At 42.1% G+C, this 16451-nt stretch overlaps 1 protein-coding gene across 9 annotated transcripts in view; it reads right to left on the bottom strand.

Annotated features, from left to right (window-relative positions):
* Nucleotides 1–16451, bottom strand: part of MAST2 (microtubule associated serine/threonine kinase 2) — a 185919-nt gene that overhangs the window by 7978 nt on the left and 161490 nt on the right. For 8 of the 9 annotated variants that reach the window (XM_069023306.1, XM_069023297.1, XM_069023298.1 and 5 more), the window contains 10 exons: nt 15719–15927; nt 14667–14805; nt 14106–14238; nt 12573–12738; nt 11458–11559; nt 9734–9856; nt 7419–7528; nt 5230–5384; nt 3893–4197; nt 1033–1248 (listed from right to left, as the gene is read on the bottom strand). In XM_069023306.1, the coding sequence (XP_068879407.1) occupies nt 1033–1248; nt 3893–4197; nt 5230–5384; nt 7419–7528; nt 9734–9856; nt 11458–11559; nt 12573–12738; nt 14106–14238; nt 14667–14805; nt 15719–15927 (1658 nt within the window). The remainder of the gene's footprint in view (nt 1–1032; nt 1249–3892; nt 4198–5229; nt 5385–7418; nt 7529–9733; nt 9857–11457; nt 11560–12572; nt 12739–14105; nt 14239–14666; nt 14806–15718; nt 15928–16451) is intronic. The other variant, XM_069023301.1, reaches the window with a different exon arrangement.

The following is a 16451-nucleotide window of genomic DNA, read 5'->3' as shown; positions in this document are numbered from 1 at the left end:
AAAATAAACCCAAAGAGCAGGAATATTAAATGCAGCTGTAGAAGGTAATCTCTAATCCATTAAGAAACACCTGCTGAATTGCCCAGCAGATATTAACCTGGCAGATGAGAGCAGCTCTGAAGGAACCTTTGCTGGGTAATTAAATACACATTTTAGAGATTTTCATGAGGGAGTTTGTAGTTCGAAAAGCAACCGATGCCCAAAGCACAGGAAATGTGATGTGCATCACCATGAGGGTGCCAAGAGCAGGTGCATCCCTGCCTCCAGTTCACTGCTGGGAGGAGCAGGTGGGCACTGCTCATGGCCCAGCTGCATTCCCTGCTCCCATCTAGGCAGGTACAGGCACAGCCCTGGAAATACAGCATGGTCTTATCCTCTGGAAAGAGGGACAAAATCCCTGTGGGGAGAAACTCCTCCTGTCTGTCACAGCTCAGCATGGCTGAGCTGCTCTCTAGGAGTTATCACCTGGCATTGGGAATTGTAAAGGTCTGGCTCTACTTGTAAACCAAGCTGGGCCAACAAGTTGAGCAGTTCAGCATTGACTTAGTGAGTTACTTACACTGTTCAGTTCTTGAGCAGTCAATCTCAACCAAGTTATCTGGAGTTTCTGAAGATTCCTGGTACATAAATGCACCAGGCACATTCATTCCCAAAGAGCGCTGTAGTTAGCACATGATCCCCAAAAATAGCACCTAGAGGGTTAAAATCATTCTGTGTCTCTATACCTCCCTTGTTGCACCATTGTCTAGAGACCAGCTAGGAGTCAATTTAAACAAAACCAGGGGAAGAACAGGGCCCAGCTGCCATTTGCAGAAGCTGCAGTCAGACCACACACCCAACACTCCTGTCTGTGGCACAGAAGTGCTGATCAACCTGCCAGCAGGAAATACTAAACCAATTGTAAAAGTTAGATCTCTCCCCTCCTGCCAGCCAAGGCATTATTCCAGGAGAGAGAAGGGGGAGGATCCGTCTGCAGACCTTTTGTTTAGTGCTTGCAGATTCTGACAATGCCTCACTCAAGGCATTTCTTACCTGAGGGAATCAGGAGAGACAAGGCAGTAGCGGATGCTGATTTAATCACTTTATTGACAGGTCTCGAGGTACGTTTCTCCCCTGATTCCCCAGAGAGCAACCTGTGTCGTGCCCGCCGCACTGCCAAATCGCTGATGGCTTTTGGGGTGGTAAAGTCTGGGCCTTCATTGCTATTACTGCGAGCTCGTGGATCAGAGAAATCTGCAGTGCTCCCAGCTACAGTTTAAATTAAAACAGATTAGAACCACAGGGAATTCCTAACAGTCTATTCCCCTACAGGCAAAATACATTAAATCAAAGTCATGTTTACATGAAGTCCAAGAGTAAATTTTCCTAAGAAGAAACCCTGGGGCTTGAATTTTTATTTACAGAAATGGTGTTATTCTGAACACAGAAAATTAGCAGCTTCTATTCTGTGGAAAAGCTCGCTAATGAAATCACATTGCTCAGTGGCAGTTCCATGAATCCTAAAGCCATGGTGCACTTCTGCACACCATTTCAATGGGATCGTTCACAGATGAAAACAGGTTTATAGAAAGTGCTCTATTTTTACAACCAGCAAGAACTGTCAATCTTTAAGTTAAAACTGCCTGTAGTAGCAAAGCCAGGTTCTACTGAGTTGCACATAAAAAATCCACTTTAAGAGAACACTAAGGTACTCAAGTCAGGGAAAGTAAAAATGTGGATTGCTAAGACAACCTTAATTTGCCCCCTTCAGTGCAACATTGCAATTTAGTCTTGAATTGCTTAACCTGATATAATTATATATAAAATGTAAAGTAATCTTGAAGATTACTGGGCATGTAACGACAGCAGATGCTGGGGGTTGGGGGTCCTGTACTCAAGGCCAGTGCCTCAGTCCCCCATGTGATACCTTAAAGGGGCACTGTGAAAATACAGTAATTAGAATTTACAAGGTGCTTAGAAATGAAAGTGGTGAGCATCACAGCAAGTCCACAAGGGAAATTAATCATTCTGTCTTCAAAAGCAAATTTTAAGCAGCATGCAATAAATAAAGCCTAAGGGCCACGATTTGAACAATGAGGACAGAACAAAACATTGATCATCGTTATTTAAGTGGGCACCACTGCTCCGCATACTAAGTGAAGCAGAAAGTACCATGAAAATAAAAATTCAAAGCACCATTCCCATAGACCTCAGGACCAGATGCTTGTTCAACACTTAAGAGCCACAGAGTTTCAAATCAGGCTCCCAGACAATGAGGAACCCGGATTTGGAGGCTACATGGCAAAAGGTGCCATATGAATTAGAGGAGCACTCTGAGACAGTGATAAGAATTAAACTCCTTTCAAACCTCTGACTTGGGGACACCGAAGCACTGGTATCCCTGGATCCCATGCACTAGATCAAAGACTGCTCTAATGTATTGAGCTCAGGGGAGCAGGCTGCCCAGGGGAACTTCATTTTTGCCAATCTCACATTGCAGATACGTGAATTAGCAATGGAGGCGTTCTTGCCATTTCCAATGGCATGTTTCTAGGCTCTTAGCATGAAATTGAGAACCCAAGGTTTCACTTATGGCACACATGCCAAGCAAGTATGAGGCAGCTTCCTCCTATCACTCTTGCACCTCTTCTTTACACGATGGCAACACCAGGCCTCTTCAAGGAGCATGGGCAATAAAGGGGAATGGGACAATTTTGATGGAATTTCACAGACTGAATTGCAGAAGAGGAATAATAAGATGTGGGAATCTTTGGCTTTACTCTGGAGGCAAATTTCTTCTAAGGCATTTTTACCTTCTGCTATCAGTCCCCCATCATATCTGCCTAGTGCCCTCCACCTTGTCCATTCTTGCAGCCATTCTGACTACTTCCTCAGTATCCCTTTACCTCTCCATTCTCAATATACCACAATTGCTTTGCCTGCTTGCTCCCAGTTTCTCCCAGCAATTTGTTCCTTATTTTCTTACCCAGTTAGTCCTTGTTATTCAACCCTACAATCTAGTCCTTCCCCTAACTATGCCTTCTTTCTCAAATTTTCTTTTGCCAACCTTCATTTCAACTTCCCCTCTTTCTCCCATTGTTCCAAACTTCCTTTTCCCCCCCCTCCTTACTACTTTTCTCAGCAGTTCCCAGCTCTGGCCTCTTCTGTTCTCAGGAACAGCCAGCTTCACCCCCTACCTTCCCAATGTGCTGAAAGGGGCAGGAGCTGGGAACCCTCCAGCACCCAGAGCCCAGTCCTGCACTGCAGCAGCCCAGGGCACCACCAGAGGAAGGTTCAGATCAGCCCAGAGCTGGAGAAAAGCCCCAGGCCACTCAAAGTTGCTGAGAAATCAAACACTGACCTCTAAGAGCCACCCTACTAAATTTAGGCTGCACTTTTCTAAGACTGCAACTGGATGAATTTTGGCATATTTGGCTGTTAACATAAGTAGCATGTCCCTCACACAAACTCCACTTCCCCAGCATATTTCAAGTCTCTCCAAACTCCTGGGATGAGCAAAACCATAGGAAGCGGGGATCTGTTGGTATGGCTGACACCCACGTTGTTCTCCAGCTCCAACTCAGCAGTGATCTCTTCTGACTAATGCTTCAATTAATGCTGTCTCAGGTAGGCACCCAGTGGTTGTAAGTAGGCATAGACAATATGAATCTCAAGCATGAGAAGACCTAAATCAATTTGAAGTGACAGGAGTGAAATCTAAGACGCAATTTTGAGGAGATAAAACCATTGGTATTATTTCAAAGGCAAGCACATCCACAAAACTACACTAAAACACCTCCTTAGCACGAGGCAGTCACATCCCCCAACACCCAGACCCAGTTTTACAGAGTTAATCTCCACAAGGTAACACGTCCTCCACGGGCACCAGGACACCCCCACACCAAGCACGTACCTGCCAGCGTTGAGGCGCTGCCGGCGGCCGTGGAGGGGGTGGTGGCTCCAGCATCCCCTTCCAGCTGCAGCTCGTGCTCCACAGGCTGCTCCGGAATGGGCAGGGGCAGCCCCTCCCGCGCCTGCATGGTGGACAGGAGCGTCCCCTCGGACTGAGGCTTTTTGAGGGCGGCCCCCTCGTCCTCGGCGGAGATGGCGAAGCGCGGCATGTCCAGGAGCCCCGAGCAGCGCCGCCGCACCGTCAGCGGCGGGCTGGAGTCGCTCTCCGTGTGCGAGGACTCGGACATGGACAGGCGCTTGCGCAGGCTGAGGGGAGAACCGAGACAGGGCCCCCCCGTGAGTCAGGGCATGATGAGCTTTGAAGGGTGAAAATAGGGCACAGACCCAACTCGCGCATCTGAAGCCAATTTAAGGTGAAGTTTGGTGACCAAGCTACAACACTGGGAGTTAAAACAACAAAGACTTGGGGCGTCACCTGAGTTGAGACTTCCAAAATATTCCACTGTTAAACTACTAGGAAACCAAGTGATAAACCCCCCAAAAAATATAATAATACGAACATGATATTAAATATGATTTTAAAATTCACAATTGCAAAATGCAAATCATCCTCCATGTTCCTTTTGGAATTAGATGAATTTTTCTTTCAAAGTTGCTCAGATTAGAAGCCAGGAAGGCCTGTTGCAGAATGAAGTGCACCTCAGTTATGAGTGTAATCTACAAAACATTTTTGTATTTAAGGGAGTCATACCAGCTAGGTCAGAGCCATATTTTATGCTCTTTCCAATGCAAAATGTTAGTGTAAAAGCTTTACAGGGGTTACACAAAATGAGAGACATGCCTTTTATATGGTTAGTTTTCAGTAATGCCAGGAACATGGCAGGTATCCAAATTCTGGGTATTCATATATTTTACTGACACTTTTTATTAGAGCACAAGATTTTTTGGGCATCTTCTGAACTTTTGAAACTTTGAACTTTCCTAACGATTTCTCTACTTTGTAACAAAAGGTCAAAGTCTGGCAACACCAGACTTTGCATTAATTTAACAAAAAAATTGATGTGGGTCCATCTCTGTAAGAAATCTGCCCTAAAGGTTAGAGTATCTTTAAATTCATTAAAAGTATTTGCTACAAATTTAGAAGATGTTAGGACTTAACTAGATACATTTAAGGACCGCATCACTTCTACACTTTCACTTTTACCTATTCAATCCAGGCTTCTCCTGTGGAAATACAACATATGAAGCTCTCCTGACCTAACACTGGTCATAGGAAGTTTTGGCTGGTGTTTCTTAGCTGCTGTGGGAAGGCAGAAGACTCAGTTGCACAGAACTCACATTTCAGGAGAGCCAATGACCCAGCTGCGGTCCCGGCTCTTCAAGCCCCCCAGGCTGTCCAGCCGATCGTCTTTTTCCTCGCTCAGGCTCCGCTTGGTTGGTGGTGGAGTCTTCCTCTCCTCGTGGATGGAAAGTCGTTCCATGCTGCTGTACACCTGCGTGCAGCAAAAGATCCTTCTGTGCAGGGAAAACCAACCCACGGAGCCTTTTCTGAGCACGGGCCAAAATCTTCCCTGGAAATTTCCCCCTGAAAGCATGAACTTGGTAATGTTCTTTGACCAAATAACGCAGTGCAGGTGTGACATGCTCAAGGTGTGCCAGGGAGGAAAGGAAAAAAGGCCCAGCTTCAGAAGCACTAAAATACTTTTCTACAACAGCACCCAACACTTCTCCTTTGAAAACACAACAGAAATACTGGGAGACTTTGTGAAATGACTTCATTTTTGGTTTTAACGATTCTCAAATCTAAGAGGACCTATTGCTAAAGACAGCTCCACAAGTCTTGAATGCTGGCATCTGGATCTTGAAATCTTACTACACAAATTCACTTCAGTGATAGGCATCATGCTCATGACCCCATTTCATTATCATCAGTCTATCAGCATTGCCCCAAGCTTATTTCAGAACAAAAAAGTCCTGCCCTCCTCAAGGAATCTACTATAATGCTGACAGCTTAATGAAAGTGCCTTTCTTGGTTTTACAGCCGTCTTTAAATAATTAAATGATTAAGCAAAAAAATCCATCCTTTTAAAACTACACTTGACTGTGAACCTAATTTACATAAGAAGAGATTAATGAAAATAATGTTATTAAAAATTCAGAGCATCAACAAGATAACTATTAATAAATCATATGGCTGAATTGTCAGACAAGAATTTCAAAATATAATGAGCCTTTTATGCCTCCCACATTACAAATGCTGTGTAATTTTCCAGGTCTTAAAATAAATTCATTAAAAGTGAACTTTCTCTCTTTGTGGCAAAAACACTGAACCCTAAAGAAAAGCTTCAGTCTAACAAATGAGTAATACTCATGGTGAGAAAAGGCAGAGAAAAGAAACCCTTACATACTCATGAGCACTTTTTCAAAACACCAACTAATCCTCCGGTCCAATTTTAAACATACTTTTAGTGATGCAAATCAGGAGCAACTCCATAAAATTAAGAGTAACTGTTATTTAAACCACTGTAGCCTGGCTGAGGACAAAGAAGAAACTCGTCCTTAAAAACTGACTTCAGCAGTGGGAAAGTGGAGGAACTGTTGTGAAAAACTGAAATACTTTTCAGAGCTCCTTAATAAAATTCCTACTCCCATCTCACTAAGATGGAAATACAATTCATAAAGTGGCTCAAAACAGCATTTCTTCTCCCTTCTGCTCCTTCCAAACATATTATATTTTATCAGGAAGACCAATGTACTGCTTTCCTTCTAGTTTTGTATTTGAAAACACCTGAGGTTTTATGTTTTGTAGAACTCAGGTCATTCTTGCTGCTTTCCTCTGGACTCCCTTTTACTGGTCCATCGTCATTTTCAGGAACATTGTCCAGTGCAGATCAGAATACCCCAGTGATGCCCTTCCTACTGGTAAGCCCAGTATGGAAAATTACTGCTTCAATAATTTGGCACATCTAACTCATGAGGGACTATGTGCCCAGACCCTTCTCTTTGAAATTGTCACCTTGCCTTTTGCTCCTTGGGCTGTATTTGAGACCATGAGCAACCCCAGAGATGTAAACTTCACTGATGTTCTTACCCCCTTTGATTTTAGATCCTTATTCCAAATGTCAGAATCCACTGTCATCCCAATACCATCTTGTCACCTATGGAAGGTCCTTTCAGAATGAGACTGCTCAAAGCAAGTAAGTTTTGGATACTCCCTATGCCAGCATCCAAGTCATTGGTAAAAACACCAAACTGTATCAGATGCAGAAGGGACCTATACAATGCCCTGCATACTGAAAGTTTAAGAAATATAAAATCTTATTCTCTGATTGTTCTGGTTCTCACCTTCTAAAAGGCCACAAACTACCACAGAATAAACAACTCATACAGTGTTCGTCTTCCTCAGTGAATACCAGACACCATGAGATGCCATAGAGCACCCACATGATTAAAATCTGCCCCTTACGAAGCAAAGAAACCATGTTCCTCTCTAGATTTTTTCTTTCAACAAGTTATTATGTCCCTACCTTGCTGAACCTGGGGGAGCACGAGGAAAACTGCCGAATTTCCACATGATCATCATCATTGGTGTCCTCCTCTTCTTCTGAATCCAGGTGTTGGTACCGTTCTGAACGGGCTGGGAACAAGACATGGCACTTGTATCAGTGTGGGGAGTGTTGGTATTTCACACCTCAAGCATTGCTACTGGTCTGCTTAAAGAACTTTGAGTGTTTATACACCATGCAGGGTTACTTCCCTTAATACTGAAACATACCCAGCCAGCTTCTGCTCATCCCGTGCAATTGCCAGTGAAGAATATCTCCTTGGCACTGAATTTATCTTATCCTGTCAGCTGTATTCCATTCTGGAAGCAGCTGATACTCAAAAGGTGTCTAATCCTGCATACCCTTTGTGGTAGGGATATTTCTTCCCTACAGCACACAATGGTATGGAAGGAAACACAGAAACAATTCACTGTTCCACCTTCCAATAAACAGCTTTTTGATTGTACAAAGTCTGTCCTGCATACATATATACATACATACATACAAGCTACTTTAAAAAATAAAAACATTTACCCCCCAAAAATCTCCTCTTTTCCCTCCTGCAACTAGGAAAAGGATTAGATTTTGTGAAAGAAAATGGGCAAGCAGCCAATATGCAAAGCTATTTTTAATGCAAAAACTTCTTCCAAAGAGATTTTGTGCTTTGAGATTTGCGGCACTGGATTTCTAAGCCAGCCACACTGGATTTTGTGGGGTGGGCACTAATAAGTTTGGCTATAGAAAGCTGATAGCTACACTGAGCCAAATTTGCTGCACCACATCAGCCAGAAAGCTGATTTATAAAAGACTTTTATAAATTCTAACGTTTTCTGCATTAGGGTTTGTAACAGCAACGCCAACTCCTATCCGTGTCTATGTGAGATATTGCCTGATGTGAGAATTCCAGCCTTTATAAAGGATTCACATCAAAGTCACCCTGATGCTGAGTGTGCCTGGGCACGTGGGGAGTTTCCCAACATTCTGACTTGACAGACACAGACATTTTACTTTTACCCACCAGGATCTGCTCGTGGCTGCTGCACTGGGCCTCTGCCAGTCACTGACCCAACTCAGTGACCAAATTTTCCACATCCAGTAAGTACAGTTAGTGGTGGGAACACCCCACCACATCTGTTTCTCCATGTGTGTTGTACCAGTAAACCTCAAGACCTGCAGAAACCCCACCTCTGCCCCCTCTGCACAGCTTGACTCCAACTGCTCTCTGCAGCAATCACACAGAGATTTCTCAATCCATCTCGCTCTCCCATCCTACCTCTCCAAACAAGCCCCAGCCTAAAAGCCCTTTCCCCAAACTGGAAGAGCACTATCTAAATGGAATCACTGCTTGTGCAGTGTGAGAGCCAAGGGGATGGAGGCAGCTGCTTTCTCCCTCCTTTCACTCTCAGCAAAGCACAGGAGCTTAGCAAAAATGTGCTTCATGCAGATTTGACCAGTCCCATGGCCCTAGGATGGGAGAGATTCCACTGATGCAGAGCACAAATTTCCCTATCTCAGGGAACTGAAACAGCCAGTATGCCATTCTGCAGCTGGAGAGGGGGAAAGACCAAGCCCTGACCAAGCCCCTTCCACCTGCTCAGTTCCCCAAGTCAAATGAGAAAAGTTAGGGAGCAGAGGCTCTGGGAACAGAGATCTCTCCATCCCTCCTGTGACGCTCCTCCCTTCTCTCCCAAGAGCACTGACCCTGTCTGGTGCTTATCTTGAAATACCAGGAATCTTACACAGCACTGATACCATGGCAGCTCCCATTTATAAACAGCAAACAAACACTTCATATCTCATCAGAGTTAATAATACTAAAGTGATATACTTGCAGTGAAATTAATTTAAATTACTTTAAATCTCTTCAGAATTTTCCCCACATACTTGTCTTCAAGGTCTAGGGTTTGTTTTGGGTTTTTTAAAAAACATTTATTGGCTGAAAACAGTCACTAGGGAAAGATCATATTGCTCAAAAACTCAAGGAATTTGGGTTTACCAAATGCTTCGGAAGAAGTTTAATAAACCCAGCATGACAATGGCAGCACCTCTCACTGCAGGGCCATGGCTGGCAGGACCACAGGCACCAGTGAAAGGCCAACTAACTCCAGCAGCAACACTTCTTCATTTACAATTAATTTGCCTTCAAAGAAACCTTACTTGGCTTTCAACAGAAACTTTTAAAAGCAATTTCCATCAAGTGTTTTATTCAATTTCTAAAATGACTTATCTCTAACAATTTCAAAAACGAAATATGCACAAGAAATATGATGCCGTTTAGGCCAAATCTTAAGTCTTACTGTCAAAATAGCTTGTGTCATCCTCAGATTCCAACTGTGGGATGAATTCAGCTTTCTGTCGGAGTAATCCATTCCAGTCCAAATCTTTAAAGAACCGATGCTGCTTCACTTCAAAGGCACTACCTGAAATAAGCACCTTTTATTGCAGAGTATTTCTTTCAGCATTTGCGTAACATCAAAAACAAACCCTAAAAATATCGAGAGCCTAAGAGAATGTACTTGAGTACTTTTAAGTCACACATTTTCCAGGAATTTTGAGAAACAACTTACCCTTTTACCAAAGTGATCATGCAGGATAAAACCTGAACAGGATTTCCTCCTTCCCACCTCCTCTTCCTGTTTAGCAACAACACAGATGCTGGAAGACAGCATCTGCTATTGCGTTCATTCCACAGCGAGTTGCAAGATTAAGAAGTAACACCTTAATTTAACATTTTCAAACTCTAAACACCATCTTATTCATAACTGAATAAAGAGAGCAAACTCAAAGGCACTTAGAATGTGGGTGACAACTCACAACTCCACTGTTGGGAATAAGCCCATTCATGTGCCTAGAACAAGACAGGTCTCACCTATCTTCCTGAATTAGTATCTTTTGTTATTAAGCTCAGAAGCTTGGGTACCCAGAAGGAAAAAGTAAAGACTATCTGTCTACCAGTACACACATTTTTTCAAATGAAATTAATATTCATAGCAGATGCCACTGTCTTTTTAGAAAAGAAAAGAGCAGAGGAAAAGAGATAAAAGGTTTGCTGAGTGCCAGTGGCACTACGACATGCCAAGTGAAAAAGCAGTCTCAGCACCACAGGTATATAAGAAATAAAAAAAAATCAGTCCATTAACTCATTTTATAAGGTTAGAAACTCTACATCTTTTCCATGACAGCAACATCTTTCAAGTACATGGATTTTAAGTACAGAAGAACATGTGAAAACCATCTGATATCATTATTAATTCATGATCTATTCATCACCCTTGTGTGCTAAGTCTGCTGACTACATGCACCTTTTGGAACTGTTATATATTTATCTCTAAGCTTTTTTTCTAACCTTAAAGTGTAGTTTTGAATTGAAAATCCCAAATTAAATTAAACTAATCAAATCAACGAAAGATGAGCTGTGCTGTGAAGCCACAGTGTTGCACAAATTATTTTAAAACAAAAGTATAGCTAGAGATTATTTATGATTATTTACTATGAGGAAATGAGAAGTGTTGGCTTGTAAAACTTTATATTTGACATTATAATACAGAAAGACTGACATACATATCTGACTTTGCCAAAAAGATTATCAGACTTTGCTGTATGTTTGGAGAATTCTACACTACAGGCCTCTAGGAATGGAAAAGTTTTATTTTATTATACCCAGGAATTCACATCCATGGCAGGGATTAAGCCCCTACTCAAAGAGAACTTCAAAGAAATCTGATTAGACACTGTTCAAATGGAGACACAACCCTCAAGCCTATAATGGAACAGCACAAATTAGAGAAGTTATGCTGCCAAGCTGACAGTGCCCCTTTCCTGCTTCCCAAACAAGACAGGAATATCTGTCTGGCTCATGGACATCTGACACTAATTCCCAGAGCTCCACCACACTGAATCCAGTATAAACTGCTCCCCAGCTCTAGATGAGCATTGTTCAATACGAGTGGCTGTGCATCACTGGCAAGGTAGCTTCATCCCCTGCTTCTGGACAGTGCTTTCCTGTGCCCAAGGTTCTTACCTGTTCCCATTCTTTCCAGAGGATTTTGGCGGAGAAGCTTAGAAATGAGGTCCTGGGCATCTGGTGGCAGTGCATCATCTCCTTCTGGCCAGGCAATTTCATCTGGGGACAAAAAGAGACTTGATATTTTCTACCAGCTTCCCAACAAATTTGAATAACCATTCACACTCCTATACCTCAAAGTGCAATGTTGAGAACTGCCCCAGAAGCATAAATACCTTGAATTCAGCAGCTTAATATAATTCAAGCATTGACATTTTCCAAAACGCATAAAATTCAGCATCAGCTAAAGCTGCTGTCAATCTAAGCAGTGCTTGTGGAGACAAAAAAAAGCTTTAAGAACTCTATTAATAAAGTATGAAATGGGACTTCATGACAATCCATAAACAAAGACAGTGACAATACCGTGGCTGTATCTCCTGCCTGCACATTCCACAGTCATTATACTTGGAACAGAGAGAACAATTCACAGGTAACGATTTCATGCATCATACTTAGTGCTTTGCTGAAATTTGCTTTTTACAAAGGACATTTGCCAAGTGTGTTAAAAATTTACTGCTTCAGAAAGCATTCCCAATAGGAAATTATTTCATTGGCATATTCACTGAGTGAACACAAAGCAATTGTCCAACTCCAAGCATGAGACAGCTTTAAAAAGCCACAAGACGTGAAGGTACTGAGTACAACAGCTTCAATGTATTGTACTCAGAATTTCCTTTGATTTCATTTATACAAAATTACTAACTGACTGGCATTTGGACCCATGAAAACAATAACCAAAATCGGCCTGAATTAGATGAATTGGCAGCTGCTTCTTTCATATTCTCCACCATTTAAGTTAAAAGACAGAACAGAAAAATCCCCAAATATTTTTCCTCAATCCCACAAGGATTTGTATGACTCCCACACCACGACAGAACTATTTAGGAAGATGTTAAGCAACACAACAACCTTCCCTAACTTAAATCAGATGGAAGCTGCTTTGACACAGAAAGTTAGAAGTACTAAAATTAAACCCCATTATTTTATACCTAGTCCTTCCTGATTAAACTGTGTATCCTCAATATTTTCAAAGCACATTTTGAAACCCCTTCAGAGCCAAAGCAGAAACTTACCACTGATCACTTGTCCAAACAGCTCTTCAGGTGTGTCCCCAAAGAAAGGAACGCAGCCGACCAGGAACTCGTACAGGATAACTCCCATGGCCCACCAATCCACAGGCTTCCCATAGCCCTGGCGCAGGATCACTTCTGGTGCAATGTACTCTGGAGTCCCACAGACCTCAAGAGAAACATGCAAGAAAGCAATAAATCTTTTTGCCAAATTCATGTCAAAGCTTATTTTGTCTTTTTTTTTTTTTTTTTTTTTTCTTTCCCCCCTCAGAGCTTTACAAGGAAGTTATTAATGTTTTGCCACTGACCACTTCATGCTGTGAACTACTTCCATGGAGCAAGAGTTTATATTTGAAGAACACATCACCTGCACAGAAATAACATCACATGAAATTAAATGTTCCTAGTGTGAACATGCCAGCTAAGTAGTTCTTTGGTGCATACACAGGAAAGCATATGGGAAAAATGCATATTCTGTGTGTTTAGGTCTGACAGCTTGATGGATGTCTGCTGGCACAGCTACAGCTACCAGGAACTGAGTTTTGACAAACCTCTCACATCTCTGTGCTAACAGAATTTAGTTTCACAGATGCAGAATTAGCAGCACAGCATGATTACACACTTCAGCCTTAATCTTGGGAGGTACAGCTGGCATGGACAATGGCTAAGGAAATTACCTTGGAAGATCTAAGTTGCCTGGGGCTTAGAAGCAGTGACAACAATAACAAAATAGTTGTGAAAGATAAAACAGTGTAAAGTGCAAGAATATGATCTAATGACTTAGGAGAGTTCTGCTAGAAAAAGCATCCTTACTCAGAAACAAAGGAAGACAACACCACAGGACGATTATGAATCAACACTTGGCACAACTAAAAATTCAGCTGAAAAATTCAGCTGTGATCCTAGGTATCTTCAGAAGAGAGAAGCAGTTTTTAATCCCATTATACTGGTGAGGCTGCATCCAGAACAGTTCCTTCAACTATGCCCAGAGAATATCAACTCAAACAGAGGGAGTTACATGGAAGAGCTATTCATTCATCAAAGGAAAATCTATCTTGTTAGCTAGAAGAACTTAGCTGGTTAAGCCTAGCAAAATGAAGGCTAAGGAGAAAAATGACCCTTAGTAAATATCATGGGAATAAAAATCAATTTTTAAGCCATTAGACAAAATTACAAGAAACATACAGAAACTTGCCATGAACTTTCTAAGCACCAGAAGGGGGAGATCGTGGAACAACCTTCCAGCAAAATCCATGTTACATCCCTACACCAACTTCTGTTTACACCTGCACTGCTGCCTGGGCCACCCTTTCAGCATCCTAAACTAAGGGCTGAAATGCATGACTCCAAAACGAGAAGCTGAAATAACAATGTCAACTTATGTACAAATGTGAGAACGGACTTGTATCTTTTTCTCTCATTTTACAGTGCACAGCACAGCATTAAGGCAGAGAAGGAGGGCTGCAAACTCTGATTCTATCCCAAGACAGAATCCTGAATCTGATCCCACATCAACAGATAAAATTTTCAGCTTACCTGCTTGTCCAGGAATTCCCTGGTATCCTTCTCAATGTGGCCCTCATAAAGATTAGTTGTAAGACTCATTAGCCCAATTTTGGACAGTCCAAAGTCTGTTAGTTTAATATGACCCATTGAAGTTATCAGGAGACTAAAAGAAAGAGAAGTAAAATAATGCAACATTCATTTAATTGTTTCCCAAAAGCAATTTAAAACAAAAAGAACACAAGATAATGCTAAGGAAGATCTCAGTGTTACACCCCATTAAACACCTGGACAAACCTCCTGTGCAACCAAATGTCACAGAGCAGACAAGGCAACGAGGAGTGAGACTATTTTCTGCCATAATTTCATCAGTGTAGCAACAGCTTTGAGATAATACCTGAAAACATTCTTCCCACCCTTTCTCAGTGCCTATCTATCTTCTACATCAGTAGCAAGAGACTCCATAAAACCTCCTACATGTCAGACACTGTTGAAGACCAATGCTGTCTCCACTCCTCATGTCCTGTTGCCTACAGAGAAAGCCCCTGAAGGACTGGCTCTGTCCCTCCAGTTCCTGAGGGCCCAAAGACTTACTTATCAGGTTTTAGGTCACGGTGAACGATCCCATAATTGTGTAGGTACTCCAGTGCCAGAACAGTCTCAGCAAAATACATCCTCGCCATATCAACAGGTAGGGCACCAATGTTCTTGAGAAGTGTAGCACAATCACCTCCTAGAAAGAAAACATTTGCACATACAGCACGTTGAAACAGCAAACAGCAGTAAGAAAGAACAGCTGTGGGTCTGCAACACAACATTAGACTAAGTTTTCTAAAGGCTGTCTCTCACAACCCTGTTGGGAGCAATTCTAAAGATCTCTCTGTAGTCTGTCTTGAACTTAAAACAAATATTAAAATCCTAGGAAAATTGAGATCCATATATGTGGGGCAGGCTTGGACAGGAATTGTACAGATGCCATTTACAAACTGAAGGAAGCCTTGAAGAAAGTAAGGCTGTGGACTCCTGATTCAAGCTTCCTGCCACATGACATTTGAGAACACTGGCCACACATGTCATTTGACCTTCATTTCTACTTGCAAAGAGGAATTAATATTAAAATTTCCTATTGTCAATACATCTGATTTCATTCCACTAATTTATCTGAAAGAGCACTGATACAATAACTCTAATCTTATTTCTCAAACATTCAGTCAAGCAAGCCAGGCATAAGAAATTAATCCTATCCACCAGTGGATATTGCTTATAATAAGATATACTGATAAAGTAAAATCAAATTATATTTCAAAGAATAAGCAAAGCAAACAACCAAAAAAACCAACCCCAGCATAAAATAGCACTTTATTTTTAAAAAGATTGCTAAAGAACTAAGACTATGGTTCCTAGGTCTTTTCCTAACTGCAATGTCAAACAAATGTGCTATGGATCCAGCCATGCCATCCCACAGGAGAGAGGGAGGGCTTCCTTTCCAATGAAGACTGGAAAGTTCCTGCTGACTTCTGACCTCAGCAGTGAGGCTCAGCTTGACTGCAAACACGTTGCATCAGTCACAGGGATGTGTGACTGTGTGTACCCCACATCCATCCCAACTAAGGCCCCTTCGGAGGTGTGGATAATGACAACCATACCTTCCACATACTCCATAACCATGCACAGGTGCCGCTTGGTCTCAAAGGAGCAGAACATGCTGACCACGAAGGGGTTCTCTGCAAATGTCAGGATATCTCTCTCCACAAAGGCCTGCTGGATCTGGTTTCTCAGGATCAGGTTCTGCTTGTTGATCTTCTTCATGGCAAAACGCTGGCGGGTGGTCTTGTGCCGCACCAAATACACCGCTCTGCAAAAGCACACACCAAGAGGAAAAGGTCCCTTTTCAGTTCAAACTGCTTTGCTGTGGGGTTAAGTTTGGAGCTCTTTGTGGTTTCGTTGTTTTGTTGGGGGTTTTTTAAACAGTGATGGTAACTGTTTTGAATGGATCCCGACAGATTTATCCATGACTCCATAAAATCCCATTTCAGTGGCAAGCTTCCCTAGAAAAGAAGGAACCCCATGATGCTTCCTTCCTAAAGCTACTCTGCTTTCTTGAATAAAGCAGCATTTTTGCTGATGTGACAAACAAGGAGATATTTCAAACACAAATGTCACAAACTTCCATAAGCACCATTGCAGAGCAGCATGTATTTTTCAACAGTCACCACTTCACTTAAAAAATTGTCCAAAATCTATGGAATCAGCACGAGTTCTTTCCAAGCTCCATAAAATTAATTTGACGCAGCACTGTCACCAGGGATTTCCTTCAGTAAAGTATCTCTTACACTTCTATCATTTGCAGATCATTAGATTCCTGCACATTAATAATAC

The sequence above is a fragment of the Aphelocoma coerulescens genome, chromosome 8 (assembly GCF_041296385.1).
Source record: "Aphelocoma coerulescens isolate FSJ_1873_10779 chromosome 8, UR_Acoe_1.0, whole genome shotgun sequence".
Taxonomy (NCBI): domain Eukaryota; kingdom Metazoa; phylum Chordata; class Aves; order Passeriformes; family Corvidae; genus Aphelocoma; species Aphelocoma coerulescens.
This window is presented reverse-complemented; position numbering and strand designations above follow the sequence as displayed.